The following is a 24,133-nucleotide window of genomic DNA, read 5'->3' on the forward strand; positions in this document are numbered from 1 at the left end:
CCAAGGTGAAGAGTTGGTGGGAGAAGATTGAAAGAAATTCAAAGTTTATCTACAGAAATATTGCAAAATTAAGGAATGTTAGAAGGATGTTGGAATGAAGTAATGCGGTTTTAGCAGAAATGATATAAAGGATTAGGTAAAAATGGATTTGTTAATTGGTGAAAGACGAGAATATAAAATTACAGTATATTAAGATAAATTATTAGGATAAAGACAAAGCTGGAAAGGATTTGCTGAAATATCTAACTGAACTAGAATACAAAAAAGGGAGGTGTGAGGTCAAGGAAATAAGCAAAGGAAAGAAAGTTATGTAAAGGTTTGATCTGTACTTTTTTTTAATTGTTTGTATTTTTTCTGTATTTTTTCTTTTTCTTTTTTTTCTTTTTTCTCTTTGTAATCTTTAAAATTTGAATAAATATTATTTTTCTAAAAAAATAGTTGGTCTCTAAGGTGCTTCTGGAAGGATTTTTTAAAAATTTTGTTTTGACTACGGCAGACCAACATGGCTACCTACTTGTATCTAGAATAATTATGTTAAGGACCCATGCAGGGGACACGAGGGGAAATTGTGAGATTCAGAGAATCTCATATATGGATATGGTAAAAGTTTCTTTTCTTTAAAAAGAACCCAAGACTCTCCCGTCCACCGCCACAATCATGGGGCGCAGCCCTCTATTTTTATTTTTGCATTAAATACCCTCCCCACCCCACAACCCGGTGACGCTCCGAGCATCCAGCGTTTTTCCACGAAGGCAACTTGGCCTCTGCTCGCAACCTGGATTTAACAGCCTCCACCAAGCCTCCGAAGGACGCAGGTGGCGCTGTGGGTTAAAGCCTCAGCGCCTAGGGCTTGCCGATCGAAAGGTCGGCGGTTCGAATCCCTGCGGCGGGGTGCGCTCCCGCTGCTCGGTCCCAGCGCCTGCCAACCTAGCAGTTCGAAAGCACCTCCGGGTGCAAGTAGATAAATAGGGACCGCTTACCAGCGGGAAGGTAAACGGCGTTTCCGTGTGCGGCTCTGGCTCGCCAGAGCAGCGATGTCACGCTGGCCACGTGACCCGGAAGTGTCTCCGGACAGCGCTGGCCCCTGGCCTCTTAAGTGAGATGGGCGCACAACCCCAGAGTCTGTCAAGACTGGCCCGTACGGGCAGGGGTACCTTTACCTTTACCTTTACCAAGCCTCCGAGGGCTTTTAAAGGACCCAGTGGCTGGGGGCTTTTATTCCGTTCCTAGGCAGGAAAGAACAAAAGGGACAGCAGCGTCTGATTCCAATGACCATTCGCTGCCAGTAATTCGCTGGCGCCAATTTGGGGAAGGGCCCAGAAAGCTTGGTTTGAAACAGTCGGGGTTTGCTTGCTTGGCAAGTCATAATAATAATAATAATAATAATAATAATAATAATAATAATAATAATTTATTATTTTGCCGACAAAGGTCCTTATAGTTAAAGCTATGGTTTTCCCAGTAGTGATGTAAGGAAGTGAGAGCTGGACCATCAAGAAGGCTGATCGCCAGAGAATGGATGCTTTTGAATTCTGGTGCTGGAGGAGACTCTTGAGAGTCCCATGGACTGCAAGAAGATCAAACCTCTCCATTCTGAAGGAAATCAGCCCTGAGTGCTCACTGTAAGGACAGATCCTGAAGCTGAAGCTCCAAGACTTTGAACACCTCATGAGAAGAGAAGACTCCCTGGAAAAGACCCTGATGTTGGGAAAGATGGAGGGCGCAAGGAGAAGGGGACGACAGAGGACGAGATGGTGGGACAGTGTTCTCGAAGCTCCCAGCATGAGTTTGACCAAACTGCGGAAGGCAGTGGAAGACAGGAGGGCCTGGCGTGCTCTGGTCCAGGGGGTCACGAAGAGGCGGACACGACTAAACGACTAAACAACAATTTATTATTTATACCCTGCCCATTTGGCTGGGTTTTCCCTTCTCGTTGGGGAAGGTGGCCCCATTAGGGCAAAGTTAGCACTGCTCCTCCAAGTTCGTCCAGCCAGCCAGCCCCCCCACCTGCTCGCCTTCTTACTTCCAAGCAGCCCCTCTTCTGTCAGCCTCCTACTCCCCCTTACATACCCTCCAACACTCCTCAGATGAAAATAGGGACATTTCTCACTCGCCCCCTCCCCCGGCCAAATGACCCTCCTTGACCTCCCTTTTTTGTTGTTGTTGTTCTCCTTCCCTCTCCCCGCTGAAACTCCTGCACCTGATCGGACGCCGCACCTGACATTTGGGTTCCAAAAATAGTTCGCAAACTGGAACACTCACTTCTGGGTTTGCAGCGTTCGGGAGCCAAAACATTCGACTCGCAAGGCATTCGGGATCCAAGGTACAACTGTATTATTATTATTATTATTATTATTATTATACCCCATCTATCTGACTGGGTTGCCCCAGTGACTCTGGATAGCTTCCAACATACAGTCATACCTCAGGTTGCAGACGCGCCGAAACCTGGAAGTACCAGAACGGGTTACTTCTGGGTTTCGGTGGTTGTGCATGCAGAGAAGTGCTACACTGCACTTTGCGCATGCGCAGAAGTGCCGAATTGCAACCCAAGCATGTGCAGACGCGGCACTGCTGGTTGCGAACGTGCCTCCCACACGGGTCACGTTTGCAACCTGAGAGTCCACTGTATAGAAAAATTCCTCGAGGGTGATGGGATGGAGCACTTCACTTTTCTCCCGGTGTGTGCAATTGGTAGCTTACAGGAATGCCTAAAGGTAAAGGTAAACAGACCCCTGACCATTAGGTCCAGTCGTGACCGACTCTGGGGTTGCGGCACTCATCTCGCTTTATTGTCCAAGGGAGCCGGCGTACAGCTTCTGGGTCATGTGGCCAGCATGACGAAGCCGCTTCTGGAGAACCAGAGCAGCGCACGGAAACGCCGTTTACCTTCCCGCCGGAGCAGTACCTATTTATCTACTTGCACCGGTGTGCTTTCAAACTGCTAGGTGGGCAGGAGCAGGGACTGAGCAACGGGAGCTCACCCCATCGTGGGGATTCAAACTGCCGACCTTCTGATCGGCATGTCCTTCTTAAAGCGAGGGACCCAGAAGTGGTCTGGCAGCACTCTGTCTCCCCTAGGGTGACATCAAAGTCACCCTCTCTCCTTCGCAGCTGGAATTTGGAGGCATCCGATAACCACAAAAAGCCTGATCTAATCGTATACACAAACCCACCCCAATCAACTGCCTTTGAAAGTATTCTAATCCATAGACAAACGTGCAATTAAATGCATTTTTTCAGGAGGTGGGGGTAGTGAAATGTAACCAATCTCAGAGGCAACCATGTTCCAGTCAAACAGTCCCCAAAATTCATCTAATCTCCCCATCCCATCCCAGCTTGGGAGGACGGGTCTGGATTTGATTGTATGCTGTCATAGGAAACCTCATGCTACCATACACAGTTTTCTAAGCAGGGATTTGCAGATGCAATTACATCAATTTTAAGCGCATGTGTGCAATCGTATAAATTTTGCGTGCATGTGTGCTGAGTCGATTTAGTCTCGAGTTTCGTATCTCTGTTCGGGAGAGAGTTTTACACCGGGATATGCTGCATAGAAGCCCAAGTTTATAATGATCAAGGTAAAGGTAAAGGGGTCTCTGACCATTAGGTCCAGTCCTGGATGACTCTGGGGTTGCAGCGCTCATCTCGCTTTATTGGCCGAGGGAGCCAGCGTACAGCTTCTGGGTCATGTGGCCAGCAGGACTAAGCCGCTTCTGGCGAACCAGAGCAGCGCACAGAAACGCCGTTTACCTTCCCGCCAGTGTGGTACCTAATTATCTATTTGCACTTTGACGTGCTTTCGAACTGCTAGGTTGGCAGGAGCAGGGACCGAGCAATGGGAGTTCACCCCGTCACGGGGATTCGAACTGCCGACCTTCTGATCGGCAAGCCCTAGGCTCTGTGGTTTAACCCACAGCGCCACCCTTGAGGAACCACCTAAAGAGGCCTGGGTGGCCACATTGAGACCACCTTAGGTTCACACCCAGCTCTGTCTCCTAAGCACTCGTGGACCCTCCCAAACCAGCCTACTCTTTTTCCACCGGGAGAAGGAAGTTGTGCGCACAAGCTTACATTGGGAGATCAGCGACCCACGGCGTCCCAGAGCCCTTGGGTGCCTCCTGTGGCCGTCGGCGAGCGAGGAAGATGACGAGGTTCTCGAAAACAGCGACGAGGAGAAGAGGGTGTGCTCCTGGCTCCTGGTGAACAAGTCTCTACAAACCAAAACGGACAACATGGAACTGAAGAGCATCGAGGCTATAGCTGCCAGCTTCCATACCTTCATCTTAGACCAAGTCAGAACATTGAAACTCTGCAAAACAGGCAAAAATGACAGTCTTTATTACACCGGCCTGGGCCCTGGTATCCCTGCCCCACCCAGACCCCCTGCAATAGCATTCAAAAGAGGTCCACGTGGCGTTGGGGGGGCTTCTCCTCCTCTGAAAAATGCAGAAATGGATAAAAGCCTCCTATCCAAAGAATGACTATCATCAGCGCAGGTAAGGGGAAAAGATTCATTTTAATTTTTATCATCTACCATACTGTCTTATTTATTTTATAGTACGGTACATTGGTTATTGCTTTCTTTCTATGGATCAATGGTCTCGTTAGATAGTAAAATTGCTGGTTTAGGGGTTATTTTTAAAAGTCTGGAACAGATTAATCCGTCTTGCATTGCTTTCTATGGGAAAGCGCGCCTTGGTTTTGGAACGCTTTGGTTTTGGAACGGACTTCCGGAACGGATTAAGTTTGAGAACCGAGGTTGGTACCTCAGGTTAAGTACTTACCGTATTTTTTGCTCTATAAGACTCACTTTTTCCCTCCTAAAAAGTAAGGGGAAATGTGTGTGCGTCTTGTGGAGCAAATGCAGGCTGCGCAGCTATCCCAGAAGCCAGAACAGCAAGAGGGATTGCTGCTTTCACTGCGCAGCGATCCCTCTTGCTGTTCTGGCTTCTGAGATTCGGAATATTTTTTTCCTTGTTTTCCTCCTCCAAAAACTAGGTGCGTCTTGTGGTCTGGTGCGTCTTATAGAGCGAAAAATACGGTAATTCATTCCGGAGGTCCGTTCTTAACCTGAAACTGTTCTTAACCTGAAGCACCACTTTAGCTAATGCCCCCCCCCCCGCTGCCACCGCCCGATTTCTGTTCTCATCCTGAAGCAAAGTTCTTAACCCGAGGTACTACTTCCGGGTCAGCGGAGTCTGTAACCTGAAGTGTCTGTAACCTGAGGTACCACTGTATGGTCCACACTTTAAACCTCTGTGTCCAAGCTACCCCCCCTTTTTTTTGCTTCATAGCTTTCCCTGCAAAAATCCACTCCTTAAACCTGAATCACAGCAAAGACTCTCCTCCCTGGAAGAGAGGGGAGTGGTTGTGGGCGGGAGCCCAAGCTCCGCCCCTAGCAGGGGGCGTTAGTCCCCTGCCTCCTCCTCTCACCTGGCTGGCGCCCACGCCCCTCGGCAAGCACCCAACCAGGTGCCTCCGAGGGGGCGTTTACTGCAGCCCTTTTGCTGCGGCACCAGCCTCTCCTCGGCCTCATTCTTCTCCGTCGTCCCGCCGAGAGTCACCCACCCTCCACTCCCTTTAGCTCAGGGCCTTAGTTCATTAGGGATGCAGGTGGCGCTGTGGGTTAAAGCCTCAGCGCCTAGGACTTGCCGATCGAAAGGTCGGCGGTTCGAATCCCTGCGGCGGGGTGCGCTCCCGCTGCTCGGTCCCAGCGCCTGCCAACCTAGCAGTTCGAAAGCACCTCCGGGTGCAAGTAGATAAATAGGGACCGCTTACCAGCGGGAAGGTAAACGGCGTTTCCGTGTGCGGCTCTGGCTCGCCAGAGCAGCGATGTCACGCTGGCCACGTGACCCGGAAGTGTCTCCGGACAGCGCTGGCCCCTGGCCTCTTAAGTGAGATGGGCGCACAACCCCAGAGTCTGTCAAGACTGGCCCGTACGGGCAGGGGTACCTTTACCTTTACCTTTACCTTAGTTCATTGGCCTTGCTATGAACCTTAGGTTGGTCGCCCTGGTTGCCCAGGGGGCCTGGTAGGAATTTTTCCATTTGGCATTAGGCCTTTTGTATTTTTTTCGCCTACCTCGTAGCAATCGTCACAACTTTTTGTGGTATTGGTGGGTAGGTTAGGCATTGGAATAATGTGTTGTGGTGTGTCGAAGGGCTAGGTGTGGCCATCGCCTATGCCTTCAATTTTGGGGTATTCCGTTAAAGGAATCTGGCGGTCGTGTACTCTGTCCGATGCCTGCTTGGCGGGAGGCCATGGCACGACCCTCAGTGACATCAGGGGAGAGCCTATAGTTGGATTAGCAGCAACAGGCTCCACCTACTGGTGAATAAACCCCCCTTGTTTTAGACATTCAATGCCTAAGCCAATACCTTTTCACTGCTGTAATCAATAAAGTTGTGGCCTTTCCTTGCCCATTAACCTTATATCATGTGTCCTTGCGTATTCATTTCAGATTGCGGGGGTCGGGTCCTCGAACCACAAACATCGATCCACTGAAACCCCAGATTGCCATTTGCTCCAAAGGGGCGCTAAGGAACAGGCTTTCGCAGAGCTTTCAAGTGCTTCCCTGTCCCTAGAAAGAGCAGAGCTAAAACTTAAGTACAGCTAAGTCCTGGTAAAGGTAAAGGTAAAGGGACCCCTGACCATTAGGTCCACTCATGACCGACTCTGGGGTTGTGGTGCTCATCTCGCTTTATTGGCCGAGGGAGCCGGCGTACAGCTTCCGGGTCATGTGGCCAGCAGGACTAAGCCGCTTCTGGTGAACCAGAGCAGCGCACAGAAACACCATTTACCTTCCTGCTGGAGTGGTGCCTATTTATCTACTTGCACTTGGATGTGCTTTTGAACTGCTAGGTTGGCAGGAGCAGGGACCGAGCAACGGGAGCTCACCCCGTCGCGGGGATTCGAACCGCCGACCTTCTGATCGGCAAGTCCTAGGCTCTGTGGTTTAACCCACAGCACCACCTGCTACTGAGTAGGAAAATGACAGGCAAAGCCACCCCTGGATTCATTGTTAAGGAAGAAGACAGGTGGGCATGGAGGAATCTAGGCTGTGGTTGGTGGGGCAGAGCCCCATCCAGTCGAATGGACCAGTCTCCAGAGACGAGAAGCAAAAGCATTTAGGTCCGCTTTGCATGGCTTCCCTGCATGTTTGCGTCCCAATCTCTCTGCAGAGAGCAATGTATTTCCAAAACACCTGTTATAGGAATTCTAAGGTCTCATATATATATAAATCATATGTTCATATATGTACAAGGCAAACACATACATAAGCATATAAACCACGTGTCTGAAATAGTACAGGAGAGCAATCCTGAAACCATTTCGACTCTCCCAAATGTTTCTCTGCAAGGAGGAAGGAAATGGGAAAAGCCTCCCCATTGTCTTTTTGCTTGCAAATCCTGGCTTAAGGGCGTATTTGTGTATGAATAGGGTGAGCCTGTGACCTGGATTCAGGAACTGTGTGTTTACCATCACTAAAGAATGGACAGGATGCCCAGGTAAAAGCAATCAGTGACCATTAACAGGTTTCCTGCCAGACAGGATTCTGCTATAGACTGCCTCTTTTGTGATGTATGTGTATTTTTTCGGGGGGGGGGGTGGTGGTCTTGAGCTACAGCGTAGGCAGTTTCAAATGTCTGTATAAGAGCTTGCGCACCAATGTTCTGGGTTCCTCCTCCCTCCTGTGTGGGGTGAGTGGAGACCCCGTTGCAACAGTTTAATACAGATCAGGCTTACTAGCTGCTTTGCTTCTCAATATTCTCTGGTTGGCCTCTGTAATTTTCTCCTACCAATAGAAAACCTACATAATGACTCTAAGCGGGTTCTTGGGTAACACATAAGGGAAAAGGAGCAGTTTTTTCTGATAGCAAGCCCCATCCCCAGTTTTGTACAGTCTTGCAAGGTCCTCTGCTTTTCATCTGACAACTCAGTTTTCGCAAGGCTTCTTTTGATTTGATTTAATATTTATATTCCGCTTTTGCGACATCAAACACTGAGCATCTTGGGCATGCCGATCGGAAGGTCGGCGGTTCGAATCCCCGCAATGGGGTGAGCTCCCATTGCTCGGTCCCTGCTCCTGCCAACCTAGCAGTTCAAAAGCATGTCAAAGTGCAAGTAGATAAATAGGTACTGCTCTGGTGGGAAGGTAAACAGCGTTTCCGTGCGCTGCTCTGGTTCGCCAGAAGCGGCTTAGTCATGCTGGCCACATGACCCGGAAGCTGTACGCCGGCTCCCTCGGCCAATAAAGCGAGATGATTGCCCCAACCCCAGAGTCGGCCGCTACTGGACATAATGGTCAGGGGTCCCTTTACCTTTATTAGAAGCAAACAAATGTTGCAATCGCTATACTGTCAAATGCAGGAACGTTATAAATAGGGGAAGCAACAAAAAATTAGCTGATCCTAGCAGCCAACCCGTCAACGCTGCAGAAATTTCTGAAAGCAGTAGCTGCCCAAATGGTGTCCCACAAGAAACCAGTCAGTTAAAAACAATGAATGGATCTTGTGTGAGCTCTAAGTGGTGGAGAACGCTGACTGTTGTTTCTCTGTATGATTCACGGTCTTAGGCTTGCTGCCAGGTTCCAGATCAGTAACTCATAACCATGCTTGCTCTCGGTTAAAATTCGCTAATAAAAATGTCAGCACAACAGATCCCTTGTTACATCCGCTTCGACTCGAAAAGCAACTCCTGATGTTAAGCAGAGACTCTGAGACCGAAAGTTACAAAAACGGTTCGTTTTGGCAAGCAGCGTTTAAAGGTAAAGGTAAAGGTACCCCTGCCCGTACGGGCTAGTCTTGACAGACTCTAGGGTTGTGCGCTCATCTCACTCTAGAGGCCGGGAGCCAGCGCTGTCCGCAGACACTTCCGGGTCACGTAGCAAGCGTGACGAAGCTGCTCTGGCGAGCCGGCACCAGCGCAGCACACGGAAACGCCGTTTACCTTCCCGCTATAAAGCGGTACCTATTTATCTACTTGCACTTAAGGGTGCTTTCGAACTGCTAGGTGGGCAGGAGCTGGGACCAAACGATGGGAGCTCACCCCGCCGCGGGGATTCGAACCGCCGACCATGCGATCAGCAAGTCCTAGGCACTGAGGTTTTACTCACAGCGCCACCCGTGTCCCTGCAAAGCAGCGTTTGCTTCCCCCCAAATCTTACCACCTAAAGTCCGTTATCACCCTACCAGGGAGCTAATAACATTCTTCTTCCTACTTTAGGGAAGGGGCAGAAATTACTGTATTTTTCGCTCTATAAGAGCATAAGACACCTAGTTTTTGGAGAAGGAAAACAAGGGGGAAAAAATATTCTGAATCCCAGAAGCCAGAACAGCAAAAGGGATCTGGCTTCTGGGATAGCCCCTTGCTGTTCTGGCTTCTGGGATAGCTGCGTGAAGCCTCTTCAGGGCACCGGGATGAAGGCTCCCCCAAGAGCCGTGCTCCCTTTAAAGAGTGCACGGAGCGTGTGTGCAGCTCTTGGGGGCTTTTCCCTCTTTAAAGGGAGTGCTGAGCAGAGCCTCCCGCCTGCATTCGCTCCATAAGACGCACACACATTTCCCCTTACTTTTTAGGAGGGGAAAAGTGCGTCTTATAGAGCAAAAAATACGGTATTTCCAGTTCTCATTTAAAGGTGTCTCTACCTAATTCACGGGACGCGGGTAGCGCTATGGGTTAAACCACAGAGCCTAGGACTTGCCGATCAGAAGGTCGGCGGTTCAAATCCCTGCGACGGGGTGAGCTCCCGTTACTCGGTCCCAGCTCCTGCCAACCTAGCAGTTCGAAAGCACGTCCAAGTGCAAGTAGATAAATAGGTACCGCTCTGGCAGGAAGGTAAACGGCGTTTCTGCAGCGGAGTCCATAGAGGAGTCTGGCTGCTGAAGAAGGCAGGGAATCTCGCCCTCCTGCTGCAACCTGCTGCCTCCGCCCTGGTCACCCGCAGGGGTACGAAGAGTGCGGTGCAGAGACAGACGAGGCGCCAGAGTCTCAGATTGCTTGGGAAGGACATGGCAGAGGAGGAGACTCGGGGAGCTGTGGGAAGGTCCTTGCAACTGCCTCGTTGGGGCAAGACCCACTGGGAAGAGTTGCCGTGCTCTCTAGGACTTTCTCTGTTTTTGTTTCAGCGAATAGTTAACTTTGCTGGCACCTTGTGAGTTATTGCTGTCCTGCCCTGACAACAGGCTGGCTGAGATTGATGGGAGCTGAATTTCACCAACACCTGGAGGGTCACAGGTTCCCGCCCCTGTCCCACAGAGACATGGAAACGGGCAGTGCTTACTGCCTCCTTTCACACAGCCTAAAGGTACCGTATTTTTCGTTCCATAGCACGCACTCCCCCCCCCCAAAAAAGGTAAAGGGAAATGTGTGTGTGCCTTATGGAGCGAATGCAGGCGGGAGGAGCCGCTCTTGATGGCTTTTCGGCGAGGTGGGAGAAGGGAAGCAACCTGCCTGCTCTATGGCTTTTTGGCGAGGTGACTTTACAGCCTGATGGGCTGACTGAAATTCACGCAAAGGGAGAGCCGCTTACACGCATGCTTTCTTTACAATGAGCCGGAAGGAGGGACAAAGAGGGCATCCCCTTCCGTCCCTACCCCAGCACCTCACCCGTAAATTCAAGCAAAGCGGCTTACGATTCTCCTGTCCCTGCGTCTCCTTCCCCTCTTTTTGCTCTGATTCCAGCGAGGCAAGGCAGCTGCACAAATGTGTGCTCCCCCTCTCTCTTCCTTCCCTCCTTCCCTCCCTCTTCCAACTTCAAAAAATATTGGGGGGCGGCCAGGTAAGCCCCACCTCCCATACCACAATGAGGGGTGGGGTTTGACTCCCTCAAATATTTAATGGGGGGGTGAAGGCACCTAGCCTGTTCACTTTACATGGTTGTAATATGATTCTCGTATACCGGTTGTTTATTAAATAATTTAGTTCGACATTTGATTCAGAATATTTTTTTCCTTGTTTTCCTCCTCTAGAAACTACGTGCATGTTATGGTCAGGTGCGTGTTATAGAGCGAAAAATACGGTGAATGATCTTGAGCAAAACAGCCAGAAGTTTAGGGAGAAACTGGCAAAAGCACTGATTTCTCTGCTGGGGAGATAGCCTTGCCAGAAATTAATGTTCTTGTTGCCAACGATGAGGCCCTTCTGTTGCCAACCAAACATTGCATGCATGCGCGCACACACACATGCACACACGCCATTTGCCTGAGGCCTGTCAATCTCTCCCATCAAATGATAAGCAGCAATTATTCTGATGATTAAGACATGCCCCAAAGACAAGGCGGGCGAAGATCTCCGTGTGCCAGCTTAATTATTGCCCTGGAGGGGGGAAAACCGAAATGAAAGACGCGAAGGCATTTGGGAAATGAAAGGAGAAAGGAGGCAGTGTTTCTCGTGCCTCTGACACACACCATTCCCCAAGCGACGTCATTTCCCCCCACCCCACGGTGAGCCCGTTCGGCGTGGCACGCCCAGCTCGCACCCTATGGCAGGATCTCGTGACTCGTCTCCAAATTAAATAGGCACCCGGCCCTTGTGCTGACTTGCTGGAGAAGGTGACTCTGTTTCTGCTCTTTCCAGGGCTCCCCAGATTTGGGGGGGGGGGCAGGGACTTCTCCACCAGCAGCCTGGAAAATTGGTGGAGCCATCTCAAAGGCTTGAGTAGCTGCGGATGAATCTGTTTCTTATTTTCTACATATCCACCAGCATTGCTGTTGTTTAGTCATGTCCGACTCTTCGTGACCCCCTGGACCAGAGCACACCAGGCACTCCTGTCTTCCACTGCCTCCCGCAGTTGGGTCAAACTCATGCTGGTAGCTTCAAGAACACTGTCCAACCATCTCATCCTCTGTCGTCCCCTTCTCCTTGTGCCCTCCATCTTTCCCAACATCAGGGTCTTTTCCAGGGAGTCTTCTCTTCTCATGAGGTGGCCAAAGTCTTGGAGCCTCAGCTTCAGGATCTGTCCTTCCAGTGAGCACTCAGGGCTGATTTCCTTCAGAATGGATCGGTTTGATCTTCTTGCAGTCCATGGGACTCTCAAGAGTCTCCTCCAGCACCAGAATTCAAAAGCATCCATTCTTCGGCGATCAGCCTTCTTGATGGTCCAGCTCTCACTTCCATACATCACTACTGGGAAATCCATAGCTTTTATTATACGGACCTTTGTTGGCAAGGTGATGTCTCTGCTTTTTAAGATGCTGTCTAGGTTTGTCATTGCTTTTCTCCCAAGAAGCAGGCGTCTTTTAATTTCGTGACTGCTGTCACCATCTGCAGTGATCATGGAGCCCAAGAAAGTAAAATCTCTCACCAGCATTACTCGGAGGAAAATAGGGGCGTCCTATTCCATCCCCTCCAACATTTCCCTGATGAAAATAGGGATGTCCTATTCCATCCCCTCCAACATTTCCCTGATGAAAATAGGGGCGTCCTATTCCATCCCCTCCAACATTTCCCTGATGAAAATAGGGACGTCCTATTCCATCCCCTCCAACATTTCACCCATGAAAATAGGGACGTCCTATTCCATCCCCTCCAACATTTCACCCATGAAAATAGGGACGTCCTATTCCATCCCCTCCAACATTTCACCCATGAAAATAGGGACGTCCTATTCCATCCCCTCCAATGTTTCTCCCATGAAAACAGGGACGTCCTATTCTCCATCAGGAAGCTTCTCCTGCATTTGATCTCCCCCCATTGACGTTGTCTACACATCAACACTGGTCCCCTTGAGCCAATTGCATCCTCTCTGCCTCACCGACCTTGCAGGATCGTTGTAAAGAAAAAAATGTGCGAGGGAAGGGATCTTGTACAAAACCTTCGACAGATAAAGGGAATGAATGAAACTTGTAGCCTTGAGTCCTTGTCAGGGGAAATTGCCTCGAAATAACCAACCACAAACTTGTGGAGGAAGGAGGAAGAGGAGGAGGCAAGGTCTCCGAATGGCTTCAAGAATGGTTTATCTTATGATAAAAGTCTGCACAGTGGTACCTCGGGTTAAGTACAGTGGTGCCTCGCAAGACGAAATTAATCCGTTCCGTGAGGCTCTTCGTCTAGCGAAGCAAGCCCATTCACAGCTTAGCGGATTAGCGCTATTAGCGGTTTAGCGGCTTTTAGCGATCAGCTGTTAAGCGAAAAAGGGGGGGAGGGAAAAAACCCCGCAGGAACTCGCAAGACATTTTCGTCTTGCGAAGGAAGCCCATAGGGAAATTCGTTTTGCGAAGCGCCTCCAAAACGGAAAACCCTTTCGTCTAGCGGGTTTTCCGTCTTGCGAGGCGTTCGTCTTGCGGGGCACCACTGTACCATATTTTTCGCTCTATAAGACGCACCAGACCACAAGACGCACCTAATTTTTGGAGGAGGAAAACAAGAAAAAAAAATTTCTGAATCTCAGAAGCCAGAACAGCAAGAGGCATCGCTGCGCAGTGAAAGCAGCAATCCCTCTTGCTGTTCTGGCTTCTGGGATAGCTGCGCAGCCTGCATTTGCTCCACAAGACGCACACACATTTCCCCTTACTTTTTAGGAGGGAAAAAGTGAGTCTTATAGCGCAAAAAATACAGTACTTAATTCGTTCCGGAGGTCCATTCTTAACCTGAAACTGTTCTTAACCTGAAGCACCATTTTAGCTAATGGGGCCTCCTGCTGCTGCCACGCCGCCGGAGAACGATTTCTGTTCTCACATCCTGAAGCAAAGTTCTTAACCCGAGGTAATATTTCTGGATTAGCAGAGTCTGTAACCTGAAGCGTATGTAACCTGAAGCGTATATAACCTGAGGTACCGCTGTATTTATTTTTTTTAATTGTTTATCTTTGAACACCATTTGCTGGGCTAGAGGGAAGTAAAATGCATGCCATCAGATGTACCCATTTTAATCTGTCCCTGCTGGGCTCTCCTTACAGATTTGAGGTGGACCAAAGGAAGCAGGTGGCGCTGTGGGTTAAAGCCTCAGCGCCTAGGGCTTGCCGATCGAAAGGTCGGCGGTTCGAATCCCTGCGGTGGGGTGCGCTCCCGCTGCTCGGTCCCAGCGCCTGCCAACCTAGCAGTTCGAAAGCACCTCCGGGTGCAAGTAGATAAATAGGGACCGCTTACCAGCGGGAAGGTAAACAGCGTTTCCGTGTGCGGCTCTGGCTCGCCAGAGCAGCGATGTCACGCTGGCCACGTGACCCGGAAGTGTCTCCGGACAGCGCTGGCCCCTGGCCTCTTAAGTGAGATGGGCGCACAACCCCAGAGTCTGTCAAGACTGGCCCGTACGGGCAGGGGTACCTTTACCTTTACCTTTAAAGGAAGCCTTGCCCGCAGGCCAAACTGTCTCACGGAACCCAAAGCAGACATTTCTTACAGCAAGCGCTGATGGATATTTGCGAACTTTTGAGACGCACCCTCCTTCCTTCATGTCTAGACGCAGACTAAATCATCCGTCCCCGGCTGTTGAAATTGTGACGTCGCGGTGGGCGATGGGAGGGTGCAGGAGCCAACAGCTCGCAAGGATGGAGACATCAAAAAGTTGGGAGGAACAGAATTGGTGCCTGAAGATCCAAGGGCTGTTGTGCGATGATTCATTGCCTTTGAGCCACAAGTGCTCAGATCATGAACTCTCCATCCTTGGAGGTTTGTAAGCAGAGATTGGATGCATAGCTGTCAACGTTTCCCTTTCTTAAAGGGAAATTCCCTTATTTCCAATAGGATTCCTCGCAAGAAAAGGGGAAAGTTGACAGCTATGGTTGGATGGCTATCTGTCATGGATGCTTTAGCTGAAATTCCTGCATTGCAGGGGTTTGGACTAGATGACCCTCGGGGTCCCTTCCACCTCCAGAATTCTGCGATTCTATGAAATCTCTCTCTCCCGAGTTCTGGAGTTCAGAATGCCTTGCTCTCGCTTCCCAAATGCGACTCTGTTCCCCCCATTTCCAGATTGGAGAATGTTCATGTGCAGGAGAGCTGGGTTTTGGCTCACATTTGTGTTCAGGAAATGCGAATTAAGTCAGTTTATATTAAAATTGTGGGTTGCATGAATTCCCACCCCTGACCATCCCTCCTGCCCTGCTTAGGAACTTCGCAATGGAGCATGATTGTGGAATCTTGTGACATGCAAAACAGATCCACAGTGGTACCTCGTTTTGGGGTGCCATTTGCACCCTGAAAAGTCCGTAACTATAGCGCCTCTTCCGCGCATGTGTGCAGCTTGATCGAGTGCTTCTGCGCAAGCGTGATGTGGACAGATCACTTTTGTGCATGCGAGAAGCACGCAGATCACTTTTGCACATGCGAGAAGCGCACAGATCGCTTTTGCGCATGCGAGAAGCATGCAGATCGCTTTTGCGCATGCGAGAAGCATGCAGATCGCTTTTGCGCATGCGAGAAGCATGCAGATCGCTTTTGCGCATGCGAGAAGCATGCAGATCACTTTTGCACATGCAAGAAGCGTGCAGATCGCTTTTGCGCATGCGAGAAGCACACAGATCGCTTCTGCGCATGCACACATGGCGAACCTGGAAGTAAACACTTCCGGGGTTGCCGCATTCATAAACTGAAAGTCCGTAACAAGAGCGGAACGCAACTAGAGGTACCGCTGTACTACTTAGAGATGTCAGATCACTCAGTCACAAATGGAATTGGGAGCCGAAATTTGCTGCGATTCACCTGCTCATCCAGTGTCAAGAATGGAAACTGGGCAAGCATTCACTGTTGCCCACAAATATTATGTAAATGATTACATTATTTTCTGCATCACCTCTGACATTTCCCTTTCGGCGAAATGCACCGTAATTCATTGCGTCCGTTTTGGCAATAGCGGATAGTGAGACAAACAGAGTAAGTCTTAGCAGAACCCGAACCGCAGTGGAAAGGAAGAAGCGCAGATTGTGACGAACGCCATGGAACTCGCCGCCTCCTTTCATCCCTGAACGAAACCTATCACAAACGGAGCTTTAAACGCAGCACTATGTTTTGCAGAATCTGTTAGCAATTTGGTGGAATGAGCCGGACAGAACAGGAGAGCGGTCCCAAATCAAGCTTTTTCTGGCAGAAACAGACACTTCTAGGAAATCCAGTCCTTTTCCTTTTTTAATGGCCTTTTACAAGATGTTAGGCATTGTGTGACTCTCTCCCAGCGCTGCCGCAAGACTCAGTGCCCGCCTAGCAAACCGCCGGTGCCAAAACACGACGCAGCTGAGTTTGTTATTGTGCAAAATCTCCCGAGAGGTGACAGGAATTGGGGACAGAGCGAAACAGCCAAATATGGGCTCCTTCAACTTTGAGCCTTTTCGCAAGGCGATTCTGGGGCTGATAAGTGCTACCCAATTTGGTCAAGGCAGTGTTGAGTGTGCAAAGGCTAATCCTGCAAAGGGCTGGAAGATTCAGGGTGGATAAAAGTAAGGAGCTCATTCAGCACGTAGTTAAGTGATGGAATTTGCTCCCCCCAGGAGGCAGTGATGGCCAGCAGTTAGATGGATTTGAAAGAGGATCAGAGCTGAGTATGTTTAGCCTGGAAAAGAGGAGACTGAGAGGAGATACGAGAGTAGCTTCAAGTATCCCAAGGGCTGGAAGATGGAGCAAGCGTGTTTTCTGCTGCTCTGTTTGAAAGAGCCTCTCCTCCTTACAGAGTGTTGACAGGGGGTGTTCCAGCCCCCTCCCCAGCTGGCCTGGCTGCCGCGCTGTGCCCCCCAGGTAGCCAACCAGCCAGGTGGAGGCTTGGGGGCGGGGTTTTGCCGCTCAAATGTGGCCGCGGCAAATGTGGCCCTTTCATTTCGCTGCTGGTTTTCGTCGGATCACCCACCCACCCTCCCTTAGTTCATTGCTTCGTTCTTGACATTGCTATGGACCTGTGGTTGGTCACCTTGGTTGTCCAAGGGGCCCGGTAGGAATTTTCATCCAACTGGCAAATTGGCACCGGCCACTTGGTTTATTGCCTTGTTGTTGTTTAGTCGTTTAGTCGTGTCCGCCTCTCCGTGACCCCATGGACCAGAGAACGCCAGGCACTCCTGTCTTTCACTGCCTCCCACAGTTTGGTCAAACTCATGTCAGTCGCTTCAAGAACACTGTCCCACCATCTCGTCCTCTGTCGTCCCCTTCTCCTTGCACCCTCCATCTTTCCCAACATCAGGGTCTTTTCCAGGGAGTCTTCTCTTCTCATGAGGTGGCCAAAGTCTTGGAGCCTCAGCTTCAGGATCTGTCCTTCCAGTGAACACTCAGGGCTGATTTCCTTCAGAATGGAGACGTCTGATCTTCTTGCAGTCCGTGGGACTCTCAAGAGTCTCCTCCAGCACCAGAATTCAAAAGCATCAATTCTTAGCTCCCCAAGATCTCAGGCAGAGAGAGAAAGGGAAACCTGGACTGGCGAGGTCCTCTACAGCAGGGGTCAGCAAACTTTTTCAGCAGGGGGCCGGTCCACTGTCCCTCAGACCTTGTGAGGGACGTCCCTATTTTCATGGGGGAATCTTTGGAGGGGATGGAATAGAGGGGCCGAATGGATAGGTTTGATCTTCTTGCAAGGTTTTTTTGCCTACCTCGTAGCAAATCGTCACAACTTTTAGGTATTGGCGGTTAGGCATTGGAATATGTTTGTGTATTTGAGGGTAGGGTGTGGCCATCGCCTACCCCTCCATTTTATAGGTATTCCGGTAAAGGAATCCGGCGGTCGTGGATCCTGTCCGACGCCCATACTGGTGGCTAGGGCCATGGCACGACCCCCGGTGACATCAGAGGGAGCTTTCAGTTGTATTTGCATCCACAGGCTCCTCGCACTGGTGGTTAACCCTTGTTAGACTCACCCCTCCCTGAGGGGGTGGAGTCACGCCCTGTTGTTTTATCCAATGCCTAAGCCAATACCTCTCACATGCTGTAATCAATAAAGTTGTGGCCTTTTTTAGCCCATTAACCTAAAATACTGTGTCCATGTGTCTTTTTTATCCCCAAGCGGGTGGCGGGTCCTTGAATCACAACAGATTACCTGTGAAATCACCTTAACCCATATGTGCCCACATGAAGGCTTCAGCCTGTGGAACTGGCCCTGTTACGGGCACCACATATACTTGTGGGAAACTTGGAACTCCCTGCCTATTGAAAGCAAGCCGGCCTTTTCACTGTATCCCTTTCGGCGCTTGCTAAAAACATTATTGCTCAGGAAAGTCGATCCGGACATGTGTTTGAATGCCGGATGTTGGCATGTGTTTGGTCTTTAGTTTACAGTTCATTTTAATTGGGGTATTTGAAAAAGGTTTTAACTTTTCTTTTTACTGATAATGTTATCATAATGTTATCATTTTAGTCTTTTCTTGCGAACCGCTTTGAAGTTTTATTGCAACCATGTGGAATGTGAATGTTACAAAATAAAAACAACCTCTGAATCAGATGTGACCCTGAAGTTTATGGCGGGACAGAGGCTGGCGGGGAGGGGAGCATTTTCCGGGTCCGGGAAACTGGCCAGCCAATTCTTTTGTGTCGTGGACCGCACACTTTTCTGACAGAGCAAGTGCATGGCTTGGGAATACTTCCAGATCCATCTTTGTCCGCCAAAGACCAGGCATCTTCAGAGGCTAGGAGACCAGCTGTTGCATCAGCTACAGCCGCTCCTTGATTGGCTACGAGGGACTTCCTCTGTAGGCTGACTATCTAATGTACGCAGGTTTTCAAAGCAAATTCCCCCAATGTTTGCCTGTTGCTTAGACTCACATGTGCCTAAAGGTAAAGGGACCCCTGACCATTAGGTCCAGTTATGGCCGACTCTGGGGTTGCGGCGCTCATCTCGCTTTATTGGCCGAGGGAGCCGGCGTACAGCTTCCGGGTCACGTGGCCAGCAGGACTAAGCTGCTTCTGGCGAACCAGAGCAGCACACGAAAACGCCGTTTACCTTCCCGCCTGAGCGGTACCTATTTATCTACTTGCACTTTGACGTGCTTTTGAACTGCTAGGTGGGCAGGAGCAGGGACCGAGCAACGGGAGCTCACCCCGTCATTGCGGGGATTCGAACCGCTGACCTTCTGATCGGCAAGTCCTAGGCTCTGTGGTTTAACCCACAGCGCCACCCGCATCTATTTTGTGTTCTTTTATATATACAGTATTGTATTTTTATGTTGCGAACCACCCTGAGATCTCTAGGCAAAGGTCAGTATCTGGAGGTAACCCTGTATTGGGAAAATTTGTAATGTCTAACGTTTTACAATTTTTTTTATGTGCTGTGAGCCGTCCAGGGTGGCTGGGGAAACCCAGCCAGATGGGCGAAGTATAAATACAGCCGTACAGTGATACCTCGGGTTACATACGCTTCAGGTTACAGACTCCGCTAACCCAGAAATAGTACCTCAGGTTAAGAACTTTGCTGCAGGATGAGAACAGAAATTGCGCGGCGGCAGCAGGAGGCCCGATTAGCTAAAGTGGTCCCTCAGGTTAAGAACAGTTTCAGGTTAAAAACAGACCTCCGGAACAAATTAAGTACTTAATCCGTACCTTGGTTGATGAACGACTTGTGAGCCGAACGTTTTGCGAACATTCTTTGGAACCCGAACATCCGGCATAGCTTCCGCGGCTTCCGATTGGCTGCAGGGGCTTCCTGCAGCCAATCAGAAGCCATGCTTTGGTTTCCGGACATTTTGGAGGTCAAACGGACTTCCGGAACAGATTCCGTTCGACTTGTTATGTACCGTGGTGCCTCGCAAGACGAAATTAATCCGTTCCGTGAGGCTCTTCGTATAGCGGTTTTTTCGTCTTGCGAAGCAAGCCCATTGACAGTTTAGCGGATTAGCGCTATTAGCGGTTTAGCGGCTTTTAGCAGATCAGCTAATAAGCGGCTTAGTGGCTTAGAAAAAGGGGGGAAAGGGGAAAAAACCCACAGGAACTCGCAAGACATTTTCGTCTTGCGAAGCAAGCCCATAGGGAAATTCGTTTTGCGAAGCGCCTCCAAAACGGAAAACCCTTTCGTCTAGCGGGTTTTCCGTCTTGCGAGGCGTTCGTCTTGCGGGGCACCACTGTACTGCTGTAATAAAGTAGTAGTAGTAGTAGTAGTTGTATAAATTGAATAAATATTATTATTAACAATACTAACAATATTTACAGAGATCACTTGGGCAGCGAACCGCATTGCAAGAAAGCAGATTCCGACTTTCTGGAAGTAGGAGCTCTTTGACGGCGCAACAGACTCCCAAGAGAAGTGGGGGCCTCTCCTTGGAGGTTTTTAAAGCAAAGGTTGGAGAGAATTGTCTTGGATACTTTACTTGAGACCCCTGCATTGCAGGGATTTGGACTAGATGACCCGTGGGGTCCCTTCCCAGTCTACAATTCTACGATTCAGAGAATGGCTGCTATTCCCACTCGCATGCTGTTTAGATAAGGTAAAGGTAAAGGGACCCCTGACCATTAGGTCCAGTCGTGGCCGACTCTGGGGTTGTGGCGCTCATCTCACTTTATTGGCCAAGGGAGCCGGCGTCCAGCTTCCGGGTCATGTGGCCAGCAGGACTAAGCCGCTTCTGGCGAACCAGAGCAGCACACGGAAACGCCGTTTACCTTCCCGCCGGAGTGGTACCTATTTATCTACTTGCACTTCATGCTTTCAAACTGCTAGGTGGGCAGGAGCAGGAGCAGGGACCGAGCGACGGGAGCTCACCCCGTCATTGCGGGGATTTGAACCGCTGACCTTCTGATCGGCAAGTCCTAGGCTCTGTGGTTTAACCCACATCAGCCTTTGAACACATAGGGGATCGGATTTCCCACCCCAGCCCTCTCAGATAGAGATGTGTGCTCTGACAGCCCTTGCAACGAAGGGCTGCTCTCTGCAAATGCCTAGACGCTGAAGGAATCCATGCGGCAGCAGGATTGCACCTTGCCGCTGCCAAATCCTTGCCCAACATGGGCTGCAGATGTCAAATCCCCTAGGGTTTCCTCTGCAGTTCGCTTGCATGTGCAACGATGCAGACAGACAGATTGGGCATGGGCGGCGATTGTGGAGGGGGTCCTTAGGCCTCTCTCTCACTCCCCCCCCCAAAAAAACCCCACTTTTTTATTTAAAACCCATAAAACTTTAGGAGGGCTCTTCCAGCCAAACAGCAGCCTGCCTTTGGCGGAGGAGGCTGGAGGAAGGAGCGAGGGTCTGTTTTTGCAATTTGCCCCCTCCGACACAGCGCTTGGCTGTCTGTTAAAGAGACATTGTCAAGATGTTTAGGGAAGGCATGGATTAGGAGGCTTAAAGGAGGTTGTGCAAAAACAAGCCGTGCTTTCTGGGGGGGGGGGGGGAGCAGGGAGAAGAGAGAATCTCTTGCATGAAAGCAAAACAAGCTTATTCTTTCAATTTCAACATACACACAGAATGAGCATGTAAGTGGAACCAGTTGTTACTGGAGGGGTTTCAGAGCTGCCCCCCCCCCCCGTGACGGTTCTCAGGATCTTTGCGGGGGGGGGGGAATACTGCATTCTTCCGAAAAGACTCAAGCAGCCCCGATATAGGAGCCAAATTGTCTGATCTAGAATTCTGCAGCCCCCGCCCCAATCCAGAGCAATGGAATTTCCCCTGATCAGAGAAAAGGAAAGCCCTCTGTACATGCTCACAGGGCCTCCGGTGGGACTAACCTGCCCTACCGTTGGCAGCCAGTGAGGGTGGGCAGGTGTTGGTTTGGCTCCACCCACTGATTTGGCCCCGCCCGCCATTGGCATGCAGCCCTCAGAAGGTTCCCAGGGAGCACACCAGTGCAAGTAGATAAATAGGTACCACTGTGGTGGGAAGGTAAACGGCGTTTCCGTGCACTGTGGTTTCCGTCATGGTGTCCCATTGCGCCAGAAGCTGTGGGTTAAACCACAGAGCCTAGGACTTGCAGATCAGAAGGTCGGCAGTTCGAATCCCACGACAGGGTGAGCTCCCGTTGCTCAGTCCCAGTTCCTGCCAACCTAGCAGTTCGAAAGCACGTCAGAGTGCAAGTAGATAAATAGGTACCACTCCAGTGGGAAGGTAAACGGCGTTTCCATGCGCTGCTCTGGTTCGCCAGAAGCTGCTTAGTCCTGCTGGCCACATGACCCAGAAGCTGAATGCCGGCTCCCTCGGCCAATAAAGCGAGATGAGCACCGCAACCCCAGAGTCGGCCACGACTGCACCTAATGGTCAGGGGTCCCTTTACCTTTACCTTTACCTGCCTGGGGAACTCCACTATGGCATCTGCCGAAGTGTGAATTTTGAAGAATGGGTTGGGTTTCCGTTTGCGATGTGTTTTGGAAAGCACGAAGGTAAGTTCTGCTTTGAATGCAAACCAAATTGAACTTCGCTCCCACGCCTAGTTGAACTACAACAGCCTTGTTGAGCCTCCGCTGTCTAAAAATAATCGGCTTCTAATACCAGAAGCTGGGGAATCCACAAGGACTTATAAACAAGAGTAGGTCACACTTGCAAACATCCTAGGGGCATCTGGCGGAGGCAGGAGGATGGGACAAACCAGCCTTTGCGTTGATCCCATGAAGCAATTCCGAGACTCTTAACATGGCCAGAATTTCTCTCCCCGGTCCCAACACGCCTCGGGCTCAACTTCCACTGTGTACACCGTCAAAAGAGACACTCGCATCTTTGTGCAGCTTCGAAAACACATGCTTCTCTTTCTCCTGACACAGAGATTATTATGGCTGTTTCCCCCTTTCCCCCCGGTACTGCTCTGAATCATATCCAGCTCTCAAAAACAAGACGACGGAAAAAGCTCCACTTGTTTTGTCGGCGGGTCATTTGGCGACATTTCCCCAAACTTGGGTTGGGGTATAGAGGATGAATCTCTGAAGTTGGGGGCCGGGGGTGGGGGGGGGGAGTCAGAGAGAGCAAAAGATCCCCACTCCCAAGTTTGTCTTGGCAAAGCCGAGGGGATGGAAGCCATCAGGAAATGAAGATTTATCTTCAATCCACCGGCCAATAATTGGTGAAGTGTTCTTGGCGGCCCTGGAGAAAAAGGAGGAGGGTGTCACTGCCAAAAACGCTTCCGTGTTTCCCTCCGCCCTTCTCTTATCGCCGCTGCTGTTATACTACGAGGTGCAAAAGCTTCTGGAGTGCAAACCAAGAGACCCGACTAAAATCATAGAACTGGACTGGCAGAATCCGAGACCAGGGAGAAGAGTTGGTGGAAGAAGATTGGAAGAAATTTAAAGATTATTTACAGAAACATTGCAAAATTAATGAATGTTAAAATGATGTTGGAATGAAATGAAGTGGTTTTAGTAATAAGGTTAAATAGGGTACCCCTGCCCGTATGGGCCAGTCTTGACAGACTCTGGGGTTGTGCGCCCATCTCACTTAAGAGGCCGGGGGCCAGCGCTGTCCGCAGACACTTCCGGGTCACGTGGCCAGCGTGACATCGCTGCTCTGGCGAGCCAGAGCTGCACACGGAAACGCCGTTTACCTTCCCGCTGGTAAGCGGTCCCTATTTATCTACTTGCACCCGGAGGTGCTTTCGAACTGCTAGGTTGGCAGGCGCTGGGACCGAGCAGCGGGAGCGCACCCCGCCGCAGGGATTCGAACCGCCGACCTTTCGATCGGCAAGCCCTAGGCGCTGAGGCTTTAACCCACAGCGCCACCTGCGTCCCAATAAGGTTAAATAGGAATATGTAAAAATGGATTGATATTAGATGAAAAGTATAAAGTTGCAATATGTGAAGATAAAGAACTAAGATAAAACAAAGAGGGTAAGGATTTGCTGAAATAACTATTTGAACTGGAATACAAAAAAGGGAGGTGTGAGGAAGTCATGAAAATAAGTAAATGAATTGTAAGATATAGAAAGAGGGACTTATTTTTAACTGTTTTTATTCTTTTTGTAATCTGTATTTTTTGTTTTTATTTTTTCTGTATCTTTTTTCTTATTGAAATCTTAATAAATATTATTTTTTTAAAAAATAAATAAAATCATAGAACTGGAAGGGATCCCCCAAAGTTCATCTAGTCGAACCCCCTGCAATGCAGGGATCGCAGATAAAGCAGATAGCCACACAACCTCTGCATAAAAACCTCCAAGGGAGGAGAGTCCACTACCTCCCATGGCCTAGGACCCTCGTACCTACGGGACCGCCTCTCCCGGTATGCCCCGTGGAGGACCTTAAGGTCCATAGATAGCAACACCCTAGTGGTCCCAGGCCCTAAGGAAGTTAGATTAGCCTCAACCAGAGGCAGGGCCTTTTCAACA

At 50.0% G+C, this 24,133-nt stretch overlaps 1 protein-coding gene across 3 annotated transcripts in view; it reads right to left on the reverse strand.

Moving 5' to 3' along the window:
* The window catches only part of NRTN (neurturin), a 92,897-nt gene that overhangs the window by 33,589 nt on the left and 35,175 nt on the right, over positions 1-24,133 (reverse strand). For 2 of the 3 annotated variants that reach the window (XM_079960986.1, XM_079960987.1), the window contains exon 2: positions 4,075-4,312. In XM_079960986.1, the coding sequence (XP_079817112.1) occupies positions 4,075-4,285 (211 nt within the window). In that variant the 5' untranslated portion in view covers positions 4,286-4,312. The remainder of the gene's footprint in view (positions 1-4,074; positions 4,313-24,133) is intronic. The other variant, XM_079960988.1, reaches the window with a different exon arrangement.

Source organism: Podarcis cretensis (genome assembly GCF_951804945.1).
Source record: "Podarcis cretensis genome assembly, chromosome: 18".
Lineage (NCBI taxonomy): Eukaryota > Metazoa > Chordata > Lepidosauria > Squamata > Lacertidae > Podarcis > Podarcis cretensis.